This window comes from Giraffa tippelskirchi, chromosome 9 (assembly GCF_054371585.1).
Source record: "Giraffa tippelskirchi isolate mGirTip1 chromosome 9, T2T-mGirTip1v1.2.pri, whole genome shotgun sequence".
NCBI classification, from domain to species: domain Eukaryota; kingdom Metazoa; phylum Chordata; class Mammalia; order Artiodactyla; family Giraffidae; genus Giraffa; species Giraffa tippelskirchi.
In genome coordinates, this window is record NC_137283.1 from 116,728,349 (window position 1) to 116,742,725 (window position 14,377).

Consider the following 14,377-nt stretch of genomic DNA (forward strand, 5'->3'; position numbering starts at 1 on the left):
TGGTACCGTGCTCGATAAAGGCAGGGTTCCTGCCCCATCACTGTCTCCAGTGTACCTAGAACAATGCCAGACACCTGGTCAGGGCTCAATCAACAGCTGGTGTAAAAATGGAGTCAGAGTGAATGCTCTCTGGAACGCGAGTTTCCAAAAGCAATTTTGAAAAGTATAACGGAGCTTCCACAGCTTAGGCTGCTGAAATGAGCCAACTATGGCAAGATCTTGATCCACTCAGGATTCTGGACTGTATCTACTTTTGAACACCATGGTTATGCCTCTTTGATGCCGAGCGATTGGATCATTAATTTGGGCTTTCCCTGTATTGGTCAGTTGCGTGTTGTTCACTTGGAGGGAGTCGCAGAAACCTGAAACTGAGCAGGACCCTATGGCAGGGGTCCCTAACCCCAAGGTTCTAGGCTGGTATTAGTCTGGGGTCTGTTAGGAACAGGGCCGCACAGCAGGAGATGAGTGGCAGATGAGTAAGTCTATGGAAAAATTGTCTTCCATGATACCAGTCCCTGGTGCCAAAATGATTGGGAGCCACTGCCCTTTGGGGCTTTCCAAGGGCAGACCCCACCCCCACAGCCTCTGCCTTAGCTCCTCTCTGAAATAGCTAGATAATAGTATCTCATGTATATTTCCAGAGTTTTTCAGATGCTAACAACCACCAGCAAATGGAAGCAATTAACTACTTGATGATCAGGAGCATTTAGCCCCCAGGCCTTCAGACGCCTAAGGATTGATCACATTACTTCACGTTAATCAGAGAACTGTGCATGGGTGGATTGCTTATCCTGTAGTCCCCCTCCCTCACCAGGCCTTTCAAAATACTTTGCTGAAACCTTCTGGGGAGTTGGGGGTTTGGGGGGGCAAGAGCCACCTGTTTTCCTTGCATGGCCTGCAGTAAGCCTTTCTCTGTTCCAAACACCAACATTTTGGTACTGTTTGGCCTCACTGTGCCATCAGGCACAAGGACTTGGCCTTTGGGAACAAGAGAAACAGAGGCTTGAGCCCCTTTCCAGAAGATTTCCCAGCTGAGCTGATTCGCTGTGGCATTAGTCCATGTAACCAAGTACCCTTTCCACGCAGAAGCAGCAGACCCAGAGTCACAGCCAAGCACAAGCACGTACGTCTTTCACGGAGCACTGCGCTCTCAGAGCCGAGTCTCACCTTGGAGTTTGATGATGCTCCGAAGTCACGGGGAGCTGGAGGCCATCTCCACTGACAGCCATCTGGCTTTTGGATTCCAGTCACGTTCTCCACCAGCCGAGGGGGTGCTCAAGGTGAGGAGGAGCTCTGAGGAGCTGAACTTCTGCCCCTTATTTCCTTATGAGAGGACCTAGGGCTTCTGATAAAATAACACCTAGCATTTTTTTTACTTGATGAGGAGGAACAGAGAAAGCAAAACCAGGTAAAACAGACTACATTTAAAATACGATAGCTCTGTAGTTGAAAACCTGAGATCTGACTCCTGCCCTGGATGTCTTTCTCCTCGTTTGTGTGAGGAATAGCAACTCGCTATTTACCAGATGACCACCATTATCATTATTATTATGATGATGATGATGATGCATCAGATTCATGCAAAGGGACTTACTCTCATGTTTATGATTTATTAAAGGGGAGATAATTCTTTGAAGTGAATTGACTTTTCATCTGAGAAGTGTCTGCTGAGCTCTGGTTCACTTAACTCAAGCAGCCAAAACACATGGCTCGTTTTCACTCCTGAACTTGAGCACTTTTGTACACAATCTCTGTGTTTTAGAATTTAATACTTGGGTGAAAAGTAAAAGCCAGATACAGTTTTTGTGAAAACTTTTTAGCCTTTTTTTTTAAAAAACAAAAATTCCCTTTGGGAGGACTTTTGTAATATTGATAGTCAAAATGAAGTTAAATTAGAAAAAAGAGAAAATAGCTTACCTGAAGAAAAGAATGACTGAGTTGGAAGCAAATGTTGTCACCTGCACTGCGCGATCCTAACGCTGGCACTTAGATTAGCTTCTGCTGTCTCCCCATCCCCAGTCCATCCTCCACAGCGATGGGCATGTAGAGGTCAGCATGTCCTCTCTTGCTTGAACTTGTTGATGGTTTTGCATTGCTTGCTACCCAGTGTCTGACAGACAATAGACACAAAGAAAACACAAGTTGAATTTGCTTGTTGAGATTCCCATTTATGATACTGTTAGGCCTTAGGGAAGGAGGAGAGAGAGAGATTTTTGACTGATTACTGTTAGAGTGGGGTGCTTTCCCTATGCTTGTTGAAGTTCTCTGTGTGTAAATTTTCTGTATGTATCCCTTCATCTACTTTTCTGATGTGGTGGGTATGCTTTTCTTTTTTGGTTTCAACACATATTGTTTAAACAGTTTCTGGTAAAATGTGATGGGCCAGTTCTTTGCCCTCTTGGCCATGAATACACATGTACACACACACACACAAACACACACAACTCTTCTGTGACCTCTGCTGTGGGCTATCATTTGGTAAATTGTGCTTAAGCTGCTTCACCAAAGAAGTCCATAAGTGGTTAAGAATTTAAGGGAATGCTTTAGGTGATAAGTGCTATAGAAATCAAAGATAAGGCAAGATCCTTAGGAACTAAAAGGATGGGAAAATATTGCTAGAGAAAACGAGACTTGACTTGGAATTTGAAGAGTGGCTAGTTTGAATTGCAGAGATCCTCCAGGTGAGGAGAGAGAGTCTGAAATGGGGTTTCTGTCGCAGAGATAGGGAAGTAGATGGATTCATTGGGCAGGTCTGGTTATCATGTGGTCTGGGGACCAGGTAAAGCCTGGACTCTTGGCTGAAGACCTGCTGGGGGCTTCTGAGCTGGTAGGAGGATGACTGCGGGCAACAAGGTATTAATGAGAGAGGAGGAAAGAACCTGGACAGTGGGAAAACCTTCTCCTGTGCTGAGTAGTGCGCCTGGAGGAGGACTTCATCTGTGGAGAGTTAGAGCAGACAGGTTTGGCCAGATACAGGATCTGAGAGCTGACTGTGCATCAGTCAGGAGTTTAAGACGTAACTCTTTTGCGGGGTCCCTGACAGTGGTATGTAGGGTGGGAGGGAACTCTGGGTCTAGTCTTTGGTGAAAGAACCAAAGGGCTGGTTCAGTTGTAAAGCCTGAAGGAGGGTGTGCTCTGGTTCTTTGAATGCCGGCGCCTCTGTCTCGCAGCCGCTCTCCCGCTGTCATGGTCACCCAGCTTCGTACGGCTCTTTGGTGCTGCCCTGGGCTGTAGGAAGACTTCATGAGGCCATCAGAGGGCCTGTGACTTGCCTGCCACTCCTGACGCTGATTCATCCCGCTGCTTCCACGCTTTCCTGGAAGCTGAGGTGTGTGTGATAAAGTACTTATCAGCCTAGAGAAGGCATGTGGCTCTTTCCTCTGTGGGTGCAGGGAACTCTGCTGCACTCTGCTGCACTCCCGGTCTGCTGTTTCCAGAGCTCTGTGCAGGAAGGGCCTAGGTTCCCTTTGCTCTCCACTTTTCCCAGCCTGTCATCATTCTTCCGGAGAAGGCAATGGCACTCCACTCCAGTACCCTTGCCTGGAAAATTCCATGGATGGAGGAGCCTGGTAGGCTGCAGTCCATGGGGTCGCTAGGAGTCGAACACAACTGAGTAACTTCACTTTCACTTTTCACTTTCATGCATTGGAGAAGGAAATGGCAACCCACTCCAATGTTCTTGCCTGGAGAATCCCAGGGACGGGGGAGCCTGGTGGGCTGCCATCTATGGGGTCGCACAGAGTCGGACACGACTGAAGCGACTTAGCAGCAGCAGTAGCAGCATCATACTTCATGCTCTCCCCTAACACACACACACACACACACACACCCATGAATACAGTAGGACCTCTTTATTTGCATCTCCTTCAGCTCTTCCTTCGTCTGGGGAAGAGGTTCTTTATCTGACCCTGGGGTAGGGTAGAGCTTCACCAGTGGCTCAGTGGTAAAGAATCCACCTGCCAATGCAGGTGACGCAAGTTCAATCCCTGGGTTCAGAAGATCCCCTGGAAGAGGGCATGGCAACCCGCTCCAGTATTGTTGCCTGGGAAATCTCATGGACAGAGGGGCTGGCAGGCTACAGTCCATAGGATCACAAAGAATCAGGCACCGCTGAAGCGACAGAACACGTATGGGGTGGGGTAAGTGTGGGGCCTGGCTCTTCTTCACGTCACCTCTCTCCAATTGTTTTGCCTAAGATAGGCAGAGGCATTTGAATCAAGAACTGACTTCTGTGTTTTCCACTTTTTGCTACCTCATCTCTTCCCTGAGGTAATTAATATCACAACAATAAGATTAGGAATAGTAAGAAATATTAGGAAAAAATCCTGATTAGTAACTCAGTATATGAAGCAAATTTGGTGATGGGAGAATATCCTATTTTACTTAAAATTGTGTTTTTGTTATTTTCCTGTCTCATTAAATATTTTTCTAAAACATGAATTTTTAATGGCTGCTTTATTTATTTAACTACCTTTCCATTGTTAGAATTCATTGTGTCGTAGTCTGTTAAGGCTCCTTTAACAAAATACCGTACAAAGGGTGCCCTATAAATAGCAGAAGTGTTTTGCTCACAGTTCTGAAGGCTGGAAGTCTGAAGTAAGGGTGCCGGTACTGTTGGGGAAGAGCCTTCTTCTGAGTTTCAAACTTCACTTTGTATCCAGACCTTGTGGAAGGAGGCCAGGGATCTCTCTGAAGCCTCTTGTATAAGAGCACTAATTTTATTCATGAGAATTCCACCTTCATGATGTACTCACTTCCCAAAGGCCCACCTACTAACATTATAGGGTAAGGATTTCAGCTGATGAAGCTTAGGGAGAAACAACATTCAGGTGATAGTACTTTTTTTTCCCAAAATTTTTTTTCAATTTCGAATAACTTAGTGATGGAAAACATTGCATGTAAGACTTTGGCTACGTTTCTCTTTATTTCCTTAACATGGATTCCTAAAGAGGAATTACAGAGTCAAAGCACATAAACATTTGAAGGACTCTTGATGACTGTGTCCAAATTGCCCTTCAGCTATGTGGCTTCAAATCCTCCAAACCATAGCACCTATTTATTCACACTGTCAGCAGCCCTATTATATTGAGTGTCATCAGTTCTTAGAATCATCTCCATTTGGAGATTTGATCTTTCTGTGTAGTTTTAAGTGGAATGTCTTTATCTGTAGTGAGGTTGATATTCAAAAGGTATTGGGAAGCTCCCTGGAGAAGTGTGGGTTTGGGTTTGTAAGAGAAGAGGGGAAGCGCTTGATAGACTCGGGAAGGGATTTCCATGGGTGCCCAGGAAGGCAGGTGAGAATGTGGGGTGAGAAACAGGGAGGAGGGGGCGGAGTCAGGACATCCAGGTACCACGTAGACCTTCAATTACTTGTGAATCTCAGTGTGGTCACACTCACTTTTATTTTGCAGCCACAGTATGAAAAAAAAAAACCTCTTTCTTTTTTTTTTCTAAGTAAATGAGGAGACAGGAAAACTCTGAGGCTGACATACAGCACATTCCAAGTGGGACCCATTTGCTGGCTAAGCAGTAGATCAGCACAAATTATGAACATTTAGACACGTGTTAACCCACTAATTGAGGATAGGGGGACACTAGATGGTGCCTTCTCCCTAGATGCCCTTGATCTTTCCCTTCCTGACTCCTGAAACACCAATTAACACTCTCAGTCAATACTAGAAAACATATGGTGAGGATAAACACCACCCCATAAAGAATCTCACCCCTGCTTGTCACAGGACATTAACCAACCCAAACTGGCACCCCTAGGGGGAGGTAACAGCAAACTGTAATGGAAAAGTTACTATCTTCCTATTTAACTTTGTATTTGAGAAAAAGATCCTTTGGATGTCTAAGAGCACATAAGAAAGGAGTGTGTGTGTGTGTGTGTGTGTGTGTGTGTGTGTGTGTGTGTGTGTGTGTGTGTGTGTGTGTGTGTGTGTGTGTGTTGGGTCTTTGTATTATTGATTTGGTATGAGGGCTGCCTAACTGCAAAGGTGGAGAGAGGAGTGAGTACATGGTGTATTTTGAGAGTCATCCAAATAATTGCCTAAGTGAAGTCTGCATCATCTCCCTGTGTCAAATGGTGCCCCTTCCCCTAGGAGTGCCTGTGTCATGGGAAGACTTGAGGAGTCCCTTAGCATGCATACATTCACTCTTCTCACTCTTTCCTCAAAGGAGAAGCTGCCTTAGAGGAAGGGTGCTCTCATGACCTCCCTGGGATGGATGGCAGCACTGGCCCTTTGGTTGAGGGCTCTCTGTAGACAGCTCTAGTGTGGGCCTTCCATTTTCCATCCCAAACCACTGGTTCCCAAGAATTGGGAACTTTGCTCCCCTGTTCTCCCTGTCTATGGTGGACAGAATGATGACTGCAAAGCTGTCCATGTCCTGAGCCCTAGAACCCATCTATGTGTTAGGTTACATGGCAAAGAGAATTCAGGTTGCAGGTGGAATTAAGTTTGCTAATTAGCTGACCTTGAATTGGGAAGAGTACACTGAATGAGCTAGACTCAATATAATCACAAGAGCTCTTACTAGTGGAAGAGGAAGACAGAAGAGAGAGGACCAGGGTGAAGGAAGAGTGAGAAGGAGTTAGACCGATGTTGTTGGCTTTGAAGATGCAGAAATAGGACCGTGAGCCAAGGATGCAGGTGGCTTCTGGAAGCTGGGAAAAGCAAAAAAAAAGGGATTATCCCTTAGATTCTCAATAGAGAATGTACCCCCAATGATACCTTGGTATTAGCCTTGCGAGACCTATTTTAAACCTCTGAGATCCAGAACCTTAAGATAATAAATTTGTGGTAATTGTTACAGGAGCAACAGGAAATGAATACAATGTCCAAGATGTCCATTCATAGCCTAGGACCCTAGTAGGAATATTGACTGAGTCCCCAATGCCATAGCCCTTCTAAGGTTGTCCTGAATCTCTTGGCTGGTACATGTTGATTGTTTGGTAGACACTTATAATGTCCAAGAATGGACACCTGGGAAGGTACTGCGAGTGTTTCTAAACTGCGCAAACTGGGTTAGCGAGGAGATGGGAAAGACACAAGGTGATACTTGGAGACCTGAAGCATTTTTCACCTCGTCAGTAGTACTTCTGTGGTTCCTGTTTTAAGTCATTGGTATCTACTGTACACTTGAAATCCTCCTTGTGTTCCCTTCAGCCTAGGCAGTTACTCCAGAAGGTCCATGCTATTCAGAACACAAAGAATCATGAAAAGAAGGTTTTTGTCTTCAAAGCAGTGGGCTGACTAGAAACATGTATTCATTTATTCAATGTACATTAACTTAAAGATTTTGGTATAGAAGCTGGCATGAGGATACATATCTCCTGCTCAGGAAAGGAAAATGTGTGGGATTGTCCACCTCAAGGACGTGGGATCTACCCTTGAAATACTTATCCCCTAGTCAAGGAGCTGAGACAGATTGAAAGAAAAAACAAGCACACACCTTGACTCCCAATATAAAGGAGATTGTGACGACTCCCCGAGAAAGGTATCAGCAAGGGGCAATGTGTGTTCAGATGGTCAAAGACAAAATAGGTATGTGGGGACACTGGAACCAGTCTTTAAAGTGGGACAGATTATTTATTGCAAAGGTTCATCTGACTCTGAAAGGAATTTAGTTTTCAGGGCCAGTTCTGTTTGAGAGACAAAAGTCTCAGTGCAGCCACAGGAGCAAACCGGCATTTACCCTGAGGGCCAGCAGAGTTAAATGCATTTTTAAAATGGGTTTACTTTTTTTCAGGTTTCATGATAATGATGCACATGTATAATAGCAGGGTACTGTTCTTGAACAAAAGATTGGGACTTTAAATCTAGACGGTCAGAGTGTAACAGTGTCCTAAGGATGTGGACTGTAGGAAGGCAACTCCAGAGCACTCACAATTGAGTTGCTTTGTTGTCTAAGCTCGTGTAATGAGCCAAGCAAGTATCTGTGAGTCATCCTACTTCTGTTTCCAAAACAGACTCACTGACCTGATTTAAGAGGCATTAAAAGGGACAAAGTTGACATTTGGAAATATATTTAACTTATTTGTCTTGCAGGCAGAGAACATGTTGGGACAACTTTCAACTGCATTATGTGTGGTCCAGGAGCTTTGATCTCTTTATGCTTGCTTTATGTTGCAAAAAAGCTTTGAAGTATTCTGCAGTAATGAATATAGTAGACGCTTGTTGTAATGGGTTGCTATGAAATTGATTTGACTCTACCAAGGGTCAACTCCTGTCTCCGGATGAATCCCTCACATGCCGTAAAAGCCTTTTGCCTCCCAGTAACCTAAGAGAAGAGTGTTAGTCATACTTCCTCTTTTCAGCTCATGGTGTGGGGGAAGTTTCTCCTTCAGGTCTTTGATTACATAGGGTATCTGTGCCAGAATGGCTGTCACATTGGCCATCATAAGTGGAGGTGACGTGATTCCCATGCATCCACCTCTAGGTGATTTTTTTTTTTTTTCAGTTGTAAGTGAGCTTTTTGAGCAGAGCTGGTGATTTTGACATGAAGCTTTTGCTTATGACCACGCCACTGATCAGGGAAACTAAAGCAAAACCTAAAAATAACAGTCTTTTGGATTTGTATTATCCATGGATCATAGATGGGTTTAGTTTGATTTTACTTGCCCCTTCAGAGCACATAAAAAATAAATCTTGTGTTTGATCAGCTGAGCAACCCTTTCTGAGCTCTTTTCCAAATTGGATCAAAGAATTGGGAGCTCTGAGGTCCCACCTTTGCTGGGCCCTGGGACTCGGAACCAAGAGTTCCTGAAGCAGGTGGCATGCACTTGAGCTCCTGAAGGGGGTGCCATGCACTTGTACTCATTGCTGTGACTCCCCCACCGTTCCTCAGGAGATGGAAAAGTCTGGAGAGTGTGTTTGTGTGCTTCTGCTAAGCAGCAAGAATTTTCCTTTTTCTCCTTCTTTCCTGCTTCCCACTGCATCCTGGTCCCTTCATGTCCTCAAGCTTCTGGCTCCATGGCATTGCCCGCTCAGAAGTAGAGAGGGGTATCTGGGAACTGAGCCCTCGTGGCTCAGGTTCCTGTCCCCATCTGCACTGAGATGGCCTGGTGTGGCATACACTATTCTGCATTGGTTTTGCCAAACCCTTGTGAGACCTCTTGAGAAATGCTTATCCAGTGGGATGGGTCGTATGCGCCCACTGAATTTCACATCTTCTGGGTGAGGCTAATTCTCTACAGATGGTGCTGTGTTGAGAAGAGGGTAGGGGGCCAAGCGATGGTCCTAGGTAACAAGTGTCTCCCCTGTGGTGGGGGGCGGGATGTGTTTTTATGATTTAGGGAGTGTGCTTATAGACGTGAATGGTGAAGACTAGAATTCCAACTATGAGACACTGGTCTCCAAGAAACTCCAAGTCATCTCCTCTCACTGGATTGACTTTCACTTCAGGATGATCAATTTGTGGCCTGAAATCCATTCACAGTGCTCATTTAATGAGAAAAATAGTGACCTGGGATAAGGAGGCCTGTTTCAAGCACAAATAGCTATTATTACAATTTCAGATAACCCAGTCTAACAGAAGGCCATGCGATTGAAAGGACAGATGATAAAATCTAAATATGAGCAGAGCACGAGAATGCCCTCTTTCTTCTAGTGCTGACTGTCTAGTTGTGTTTGTTATCTAACCCCGTAATTAGGATGGCATTCAGAAAATAGGAGGAAAGTTGGTATTCTTTTCATAACCCCCAAATCTTTGCATTGCTGCATGAAACTTTTGGCTTCAGCTTTTCCCTGTTCATTAACCATGCCAAAATTTTTAATCTAACACCACTGTTAAAGAGTGGCAGGCTTCCAGGGAAATATATCAGCCAGGCTTATTAATTTCATGCCAAGTGCTGGAGGCGTGAATGTAGAGAACGCTGTTTGACTTTGGATAATAGGAATCAGGCAGCTTAAAGGCAGGGGATAAAGATCAGGAGCCCTGTGTCTCAGGAGGAGGAGCAGGTGCAGGCTTCAAGCAAGGCCTTCAGGCCCAAAGGGGCAGCCCATGCTTAAAACAATCTGCAGTGCATTTTTTTTTTTTTAATTTGGCGTGTGCCTCTCACAGCTTAACAGACCGCTGCTCCACAAAGAGGGGTAAACAGAGAAAGGGAAATTAAAAAGGGAAGTCCCAAGGTAGACAAAAACAAATTAGGGCAAACAAATTACACAGAGTCAACAAATAAACAAGGGAACATCTGTGAATATATTTCTTGGATTTTCTGATTCTGAATGCAACCTGAGAAATGGTAGCAGGAGGTGAGGAGTTTAATCTAGAGCAAAGTCCTTTTTGGAGGGAACGAGCGAGCTGATCACAAAAAGAGGAAGAGGTAACTGGGAGTCTGATTCCTGACAGGATAGTGGGTTGGAGACTCGGGGAGAGGGGGAATAAGCAGGCTAAAGCAGTAACCCTGGGATGAGCTGGTGTTCTACCTCCCTGCTAACTCTCTGACTCCCTTGGAGGGTGGTTGATACTGTAGTTTCTGCTGAACTTCACATAGGAAAGGGCTGTAGGAACAAGGAGGTTGCAGTCCACTCACATCAATGAGATGTGAGTAAATAAAGCAAGTCCAATAGCAGATATGTGTTCCCCTAATCCATTTTCCACATCTATTCCCAGTGGGCACACTTACCTGTGTGTGTGTGTGTGTGTGTGCATGCTCACTCAGTTGTCTCTGACTCTTTGTGACCCTATGGACTGTAGCTGGCCAGGCTCTTCTGTCCATGGGATTCTTCAGGCAAGAATACTGTAGTGGGTTGCCATGCCCTCCTCCAGGGGATCTTCCTGACCCAGGGATCGAACCAGAGTCTCCCACATCTCCTGCATTGATAGGTGGATTCTTTACTACTGAGCCACATTTACCTCTACCAACCTTTAGACATTTGCTAGGTGTTGGCTGGATATTGGGATGTATTTGAGCTGCTCCTTCTGGCAGTTTCAGTCAGTTCAGTTCAGTTGCTCCGTTGTGTCCAACTCTCTGCGACCCCATGGACTGCAGCATGCCAGGCCTCCCTGTCCATCACCAACTCCCAGAGTTTACTCAAACTCATTTCCATTGAGTTGGTGATGCCATCCAACCATTTCATCCTCTGTTGTCCCCCTCTTCTCCCTCCCTCAATCTTTCCTAGCATCAGGGTCTTTTCAAACGAGTCAGTTCTTCTCATCAGGTGGCCAAAATATTGGGAGTTTCAGCTTTAGCATCTGTCCTTCCAATGAATATTCAGGACTGATTTCCTTTAGGATGAACTGGTTGGATCTCCTTGGAGTCCAAGGGACTCTCAAGAGTCTTCTCCAACACCACAGTTCAAAAGCATCAATTCTTCGGTGCTCAGCTTTCTTTATAGTCCAACTCTCACATCTACACATGACTACTGGAAAAACCATAGCTTTGACTAGATGGACCTTTGTTGGCAAAGTAATGTCTCTGCTTTTTAATATGCTGTCTAGGTTGGTCATAGCTTTTCTTCCAAGGAGTAAGAGTCTTAATTTCATGGCTGCAGTTACCATCTACAGTGATTTTGGAGCCCCCCAAAATAAAGTCTGTCACTGTTTCCATTGTTTCCCCATCTATTTGCCATGAAGTGATGGGAGCAGATGCCATGATCTTAGTTTTCTGAATTGAGTTTTAAGCCAACTTTTTCACTCTCCTCTTTCACTTTCATCAAGAGGCTCTTTAGTTCTTCTTCACTTTCTGCCCTAAGGGTGGTGTCATCTGCGTATCTGAGGTTATTGATATTTCTTCCAGCAATCTTGATTCCAGCTTGTGTTTCATCCAGCCCAGCATTTCTCATGATGTACTCTGCATCTAAGTTAAACAAGCAGGGTGACAATATACAGCCTTGATGTACTCTTTTTCCTATTTGGAACCAGTCTGTTGTTCCATGTCCAATTCTAACTGTTGCTTCCTGACCTGCATACAGATTTCTCAAGAGGTAGTTTGGTGGCTCCCAACACAATTTCCCCTTTATCCCAAGACTGGTGAGATGGGCTCAAAGTTATAATGGAAGTTCAGCATATTGCATGCTGTTAACCACTGGAAACAGCATTGCTGAATTTATAGACTTTTATGTCTTTATCTAAAAAGTAGGAGTTGGTTTACACCATCAACCATGGATCTTCTCATTGTGAATAACAGATAGTTATAATACAGGAGTCAAGAAGTGGTAAATATTTGATTTATTCACTGCATAAACTCCAAGGATACTCATGTAGTTTCTAAAACTTCTCCATTTAGATTTTTTAAGCTTTGTGAAGTGTTTGGTTGTTTAGGATCTGAGCTACTCTTTTTTAACCTTGTATGTGTTGTGTGTTAAGTTGCTTCAGTTGTGTCTGACTCTTTGCGACCCCATGGATTGTAGCCTGCGAGTCTCTTTTGTCCGTGGGATTCTCCAGGCAAGAATACTGGAGTGGGTTGCCATGCCCCTTTCTAGGGGATCTTCCTGACCCAGGGGTCGAACCTACATCTTTTATGTCTCCTGCATTGACAGGAGGGTTCTTTACCACTAGTGCCACCTGAGAAGCCCTTTTTAACCTTACTGTGCTAAAAGCCCTATTTACCTATCCTATCTTTTACCTTCATTTGCAGGTGATAATAACCTACTAGAAACATACAATAGGTGGCATTTTTTTTTGGTAAATGCAAGAAGGAAATGAGTATCCAATTTGCCCTTTCTTCCCCACTTATATAATTTTGCTTTATTGCTTATTCATAAATGGGACAAAATAGGTGTGAGCTGTACATTAAAAGAATTATACCAGTATGGTCCATTTACAGACATAAGAATGGTATCACTATGTTAGAAACAGTCTAGTAGTTAGGATTTGGTCTATAGTAGGAGTAACAGTAAGCAGAAAATTAACGCTAGTCAATAACTCATTTGACAGGTACTGGGGACACCCAGGTACTTGCCCTAGCTGAGGTGGGCATGTTATGTGACCTTTGTTGAAATATTTGATTTCTGTGTTATAAAATAGACATTGCCATATTTCTTTCTTCCTAGTCTTTCAAGAAAAGGTAAGAAGTCCAGCCAGTCTCTATGAGATACTTTCAATTCTGGGCAGAAATTGGCTATAAAAATGCCAGCCTCCATTTATTATTAATTCTCAAGTCACAGGGCTGCATGGGGCCTTATGAGGTCAACCTATTCTCACCCAGCTTGTGGTGCTTGTTATTGGGAATCTTAGAGAAGCGTGATGATGGATTATTCCAAATTCCCTTGTGTCAAGGTATTAAGATGAGGTACCCAATTACTATCAAAGCCCCACTAAAAACTCATCGTAGGATGCAAGAAATCAATATCATCAAATATTTATTGGGTGTCTATTGGGTGCTTTGTGTTTCATTTGTAACTATTTGCTATGATTTAGAGCTCAGGTCCACAGGCTCTTATTGCTTATTTAGTAATTTTTCTCCCCATTGAGGTTTTTGGTTATTTTTGATCTTCAGACTTTTTTTATAAGCTGAATATATTTCTCTGGAAAGAATTTGTAAGAAGTCCAGGTTTAATGCCAATTCTGGAGAGAAGGCATGGAAAAAACTGCAACTTTATAGAAAAAAAATCACTTGAAAGGCTACTGCTACAGTGAACTCGAAAGGATAAACAGAATATGGTTTGTAATATTGTCATAGCATTACTTACACGAGAAAACCAATTCTGAATTAAACTGCAGTATTTGTTGTCCTATAAATCTTAAGGAAAATTATTTCACTCTAACAGGCATGTTTCATTTTATTGTGCTTTGCTTTATCAAGTGGAGAAGGCAATGGCACCCCACTCCAGTACTCTTGCCTGGAAAATCCCATGGATGGAGGAGCCTGGTAGGCTACAGCCCATGGGGTCGCTAAGAGTCGGACACGACTGAGCGACCTCACTTTCACTTTTCCCTTTCATGCACTGGAGAAGGAAATGGCAACCCACTCCAGCATTCTTGCCTGGAGAATCCCAGGGACGGCGGAGCCTGATGGGCTGCCGTCTATGGGGTCGCACAGAGTTGGACACGACTGAAGTGACTTAGCAGCAGCAGCAGCAGCTTTATCAAGCTTCACAGATATTGTGTTTCTTTTACAGTTTGAAGGCTTGTGGCCACCCTGCATTGTCAGAGGGTGGTTAGAATTTTTTTTAGCAATAAAGTATTTTTTTAAAAAAATTAAGCTGTGCACATTTAAAAAAGACACAGCTCAGTCAGTAAAGAATCTGCCTGTAATGCAGGAGACCGGGGTTTGATTCCTGGGTCGGGAAGATCCCCTGAAGAAGGAAACGGCAATCCACTCCAGTGTTCTTGCCTGGAAAATCCCATGGACAGAGGAGCCTGGTGGGCTACAGTCCATGGGGTCGTAAGAGTTAGACACGACTTAGTGACTAAACCACCAATATTATTGCAC

General features: G+C 44.1%; 1 protein-coding gene across 3 annotated transcripts in view; it reads left to right on the forward strand.

Moving 5' to 3' along the window:
* FAXC (failed axon connections homolog, metaxin like GST domain containing) overlaps positions 1 to 14,377 on the forward strand; it is a 319,499-nt gene that overhangs the window by 120,846 nt on the left and 184,276 nt on the right. For all 3 annotated transcript variants that reach the window (XR_014065129.1, XR_014065128.1, XM_081529155.1), the window contains exon 7: positions 1,087 to 1,280. Coding sequence is in view for 1 of the 3 variants with exons in the window: in XM_081529155.1 (XP_081385281.1) it covers positions 1,087 to 1,280 (194 nt within the window). In the remaining 2 variants the exon portion in view is untranslated. The remainder of the gene's footprint in view (positions 1 to 1,086; positions 1,281 to 14,377) is intronic.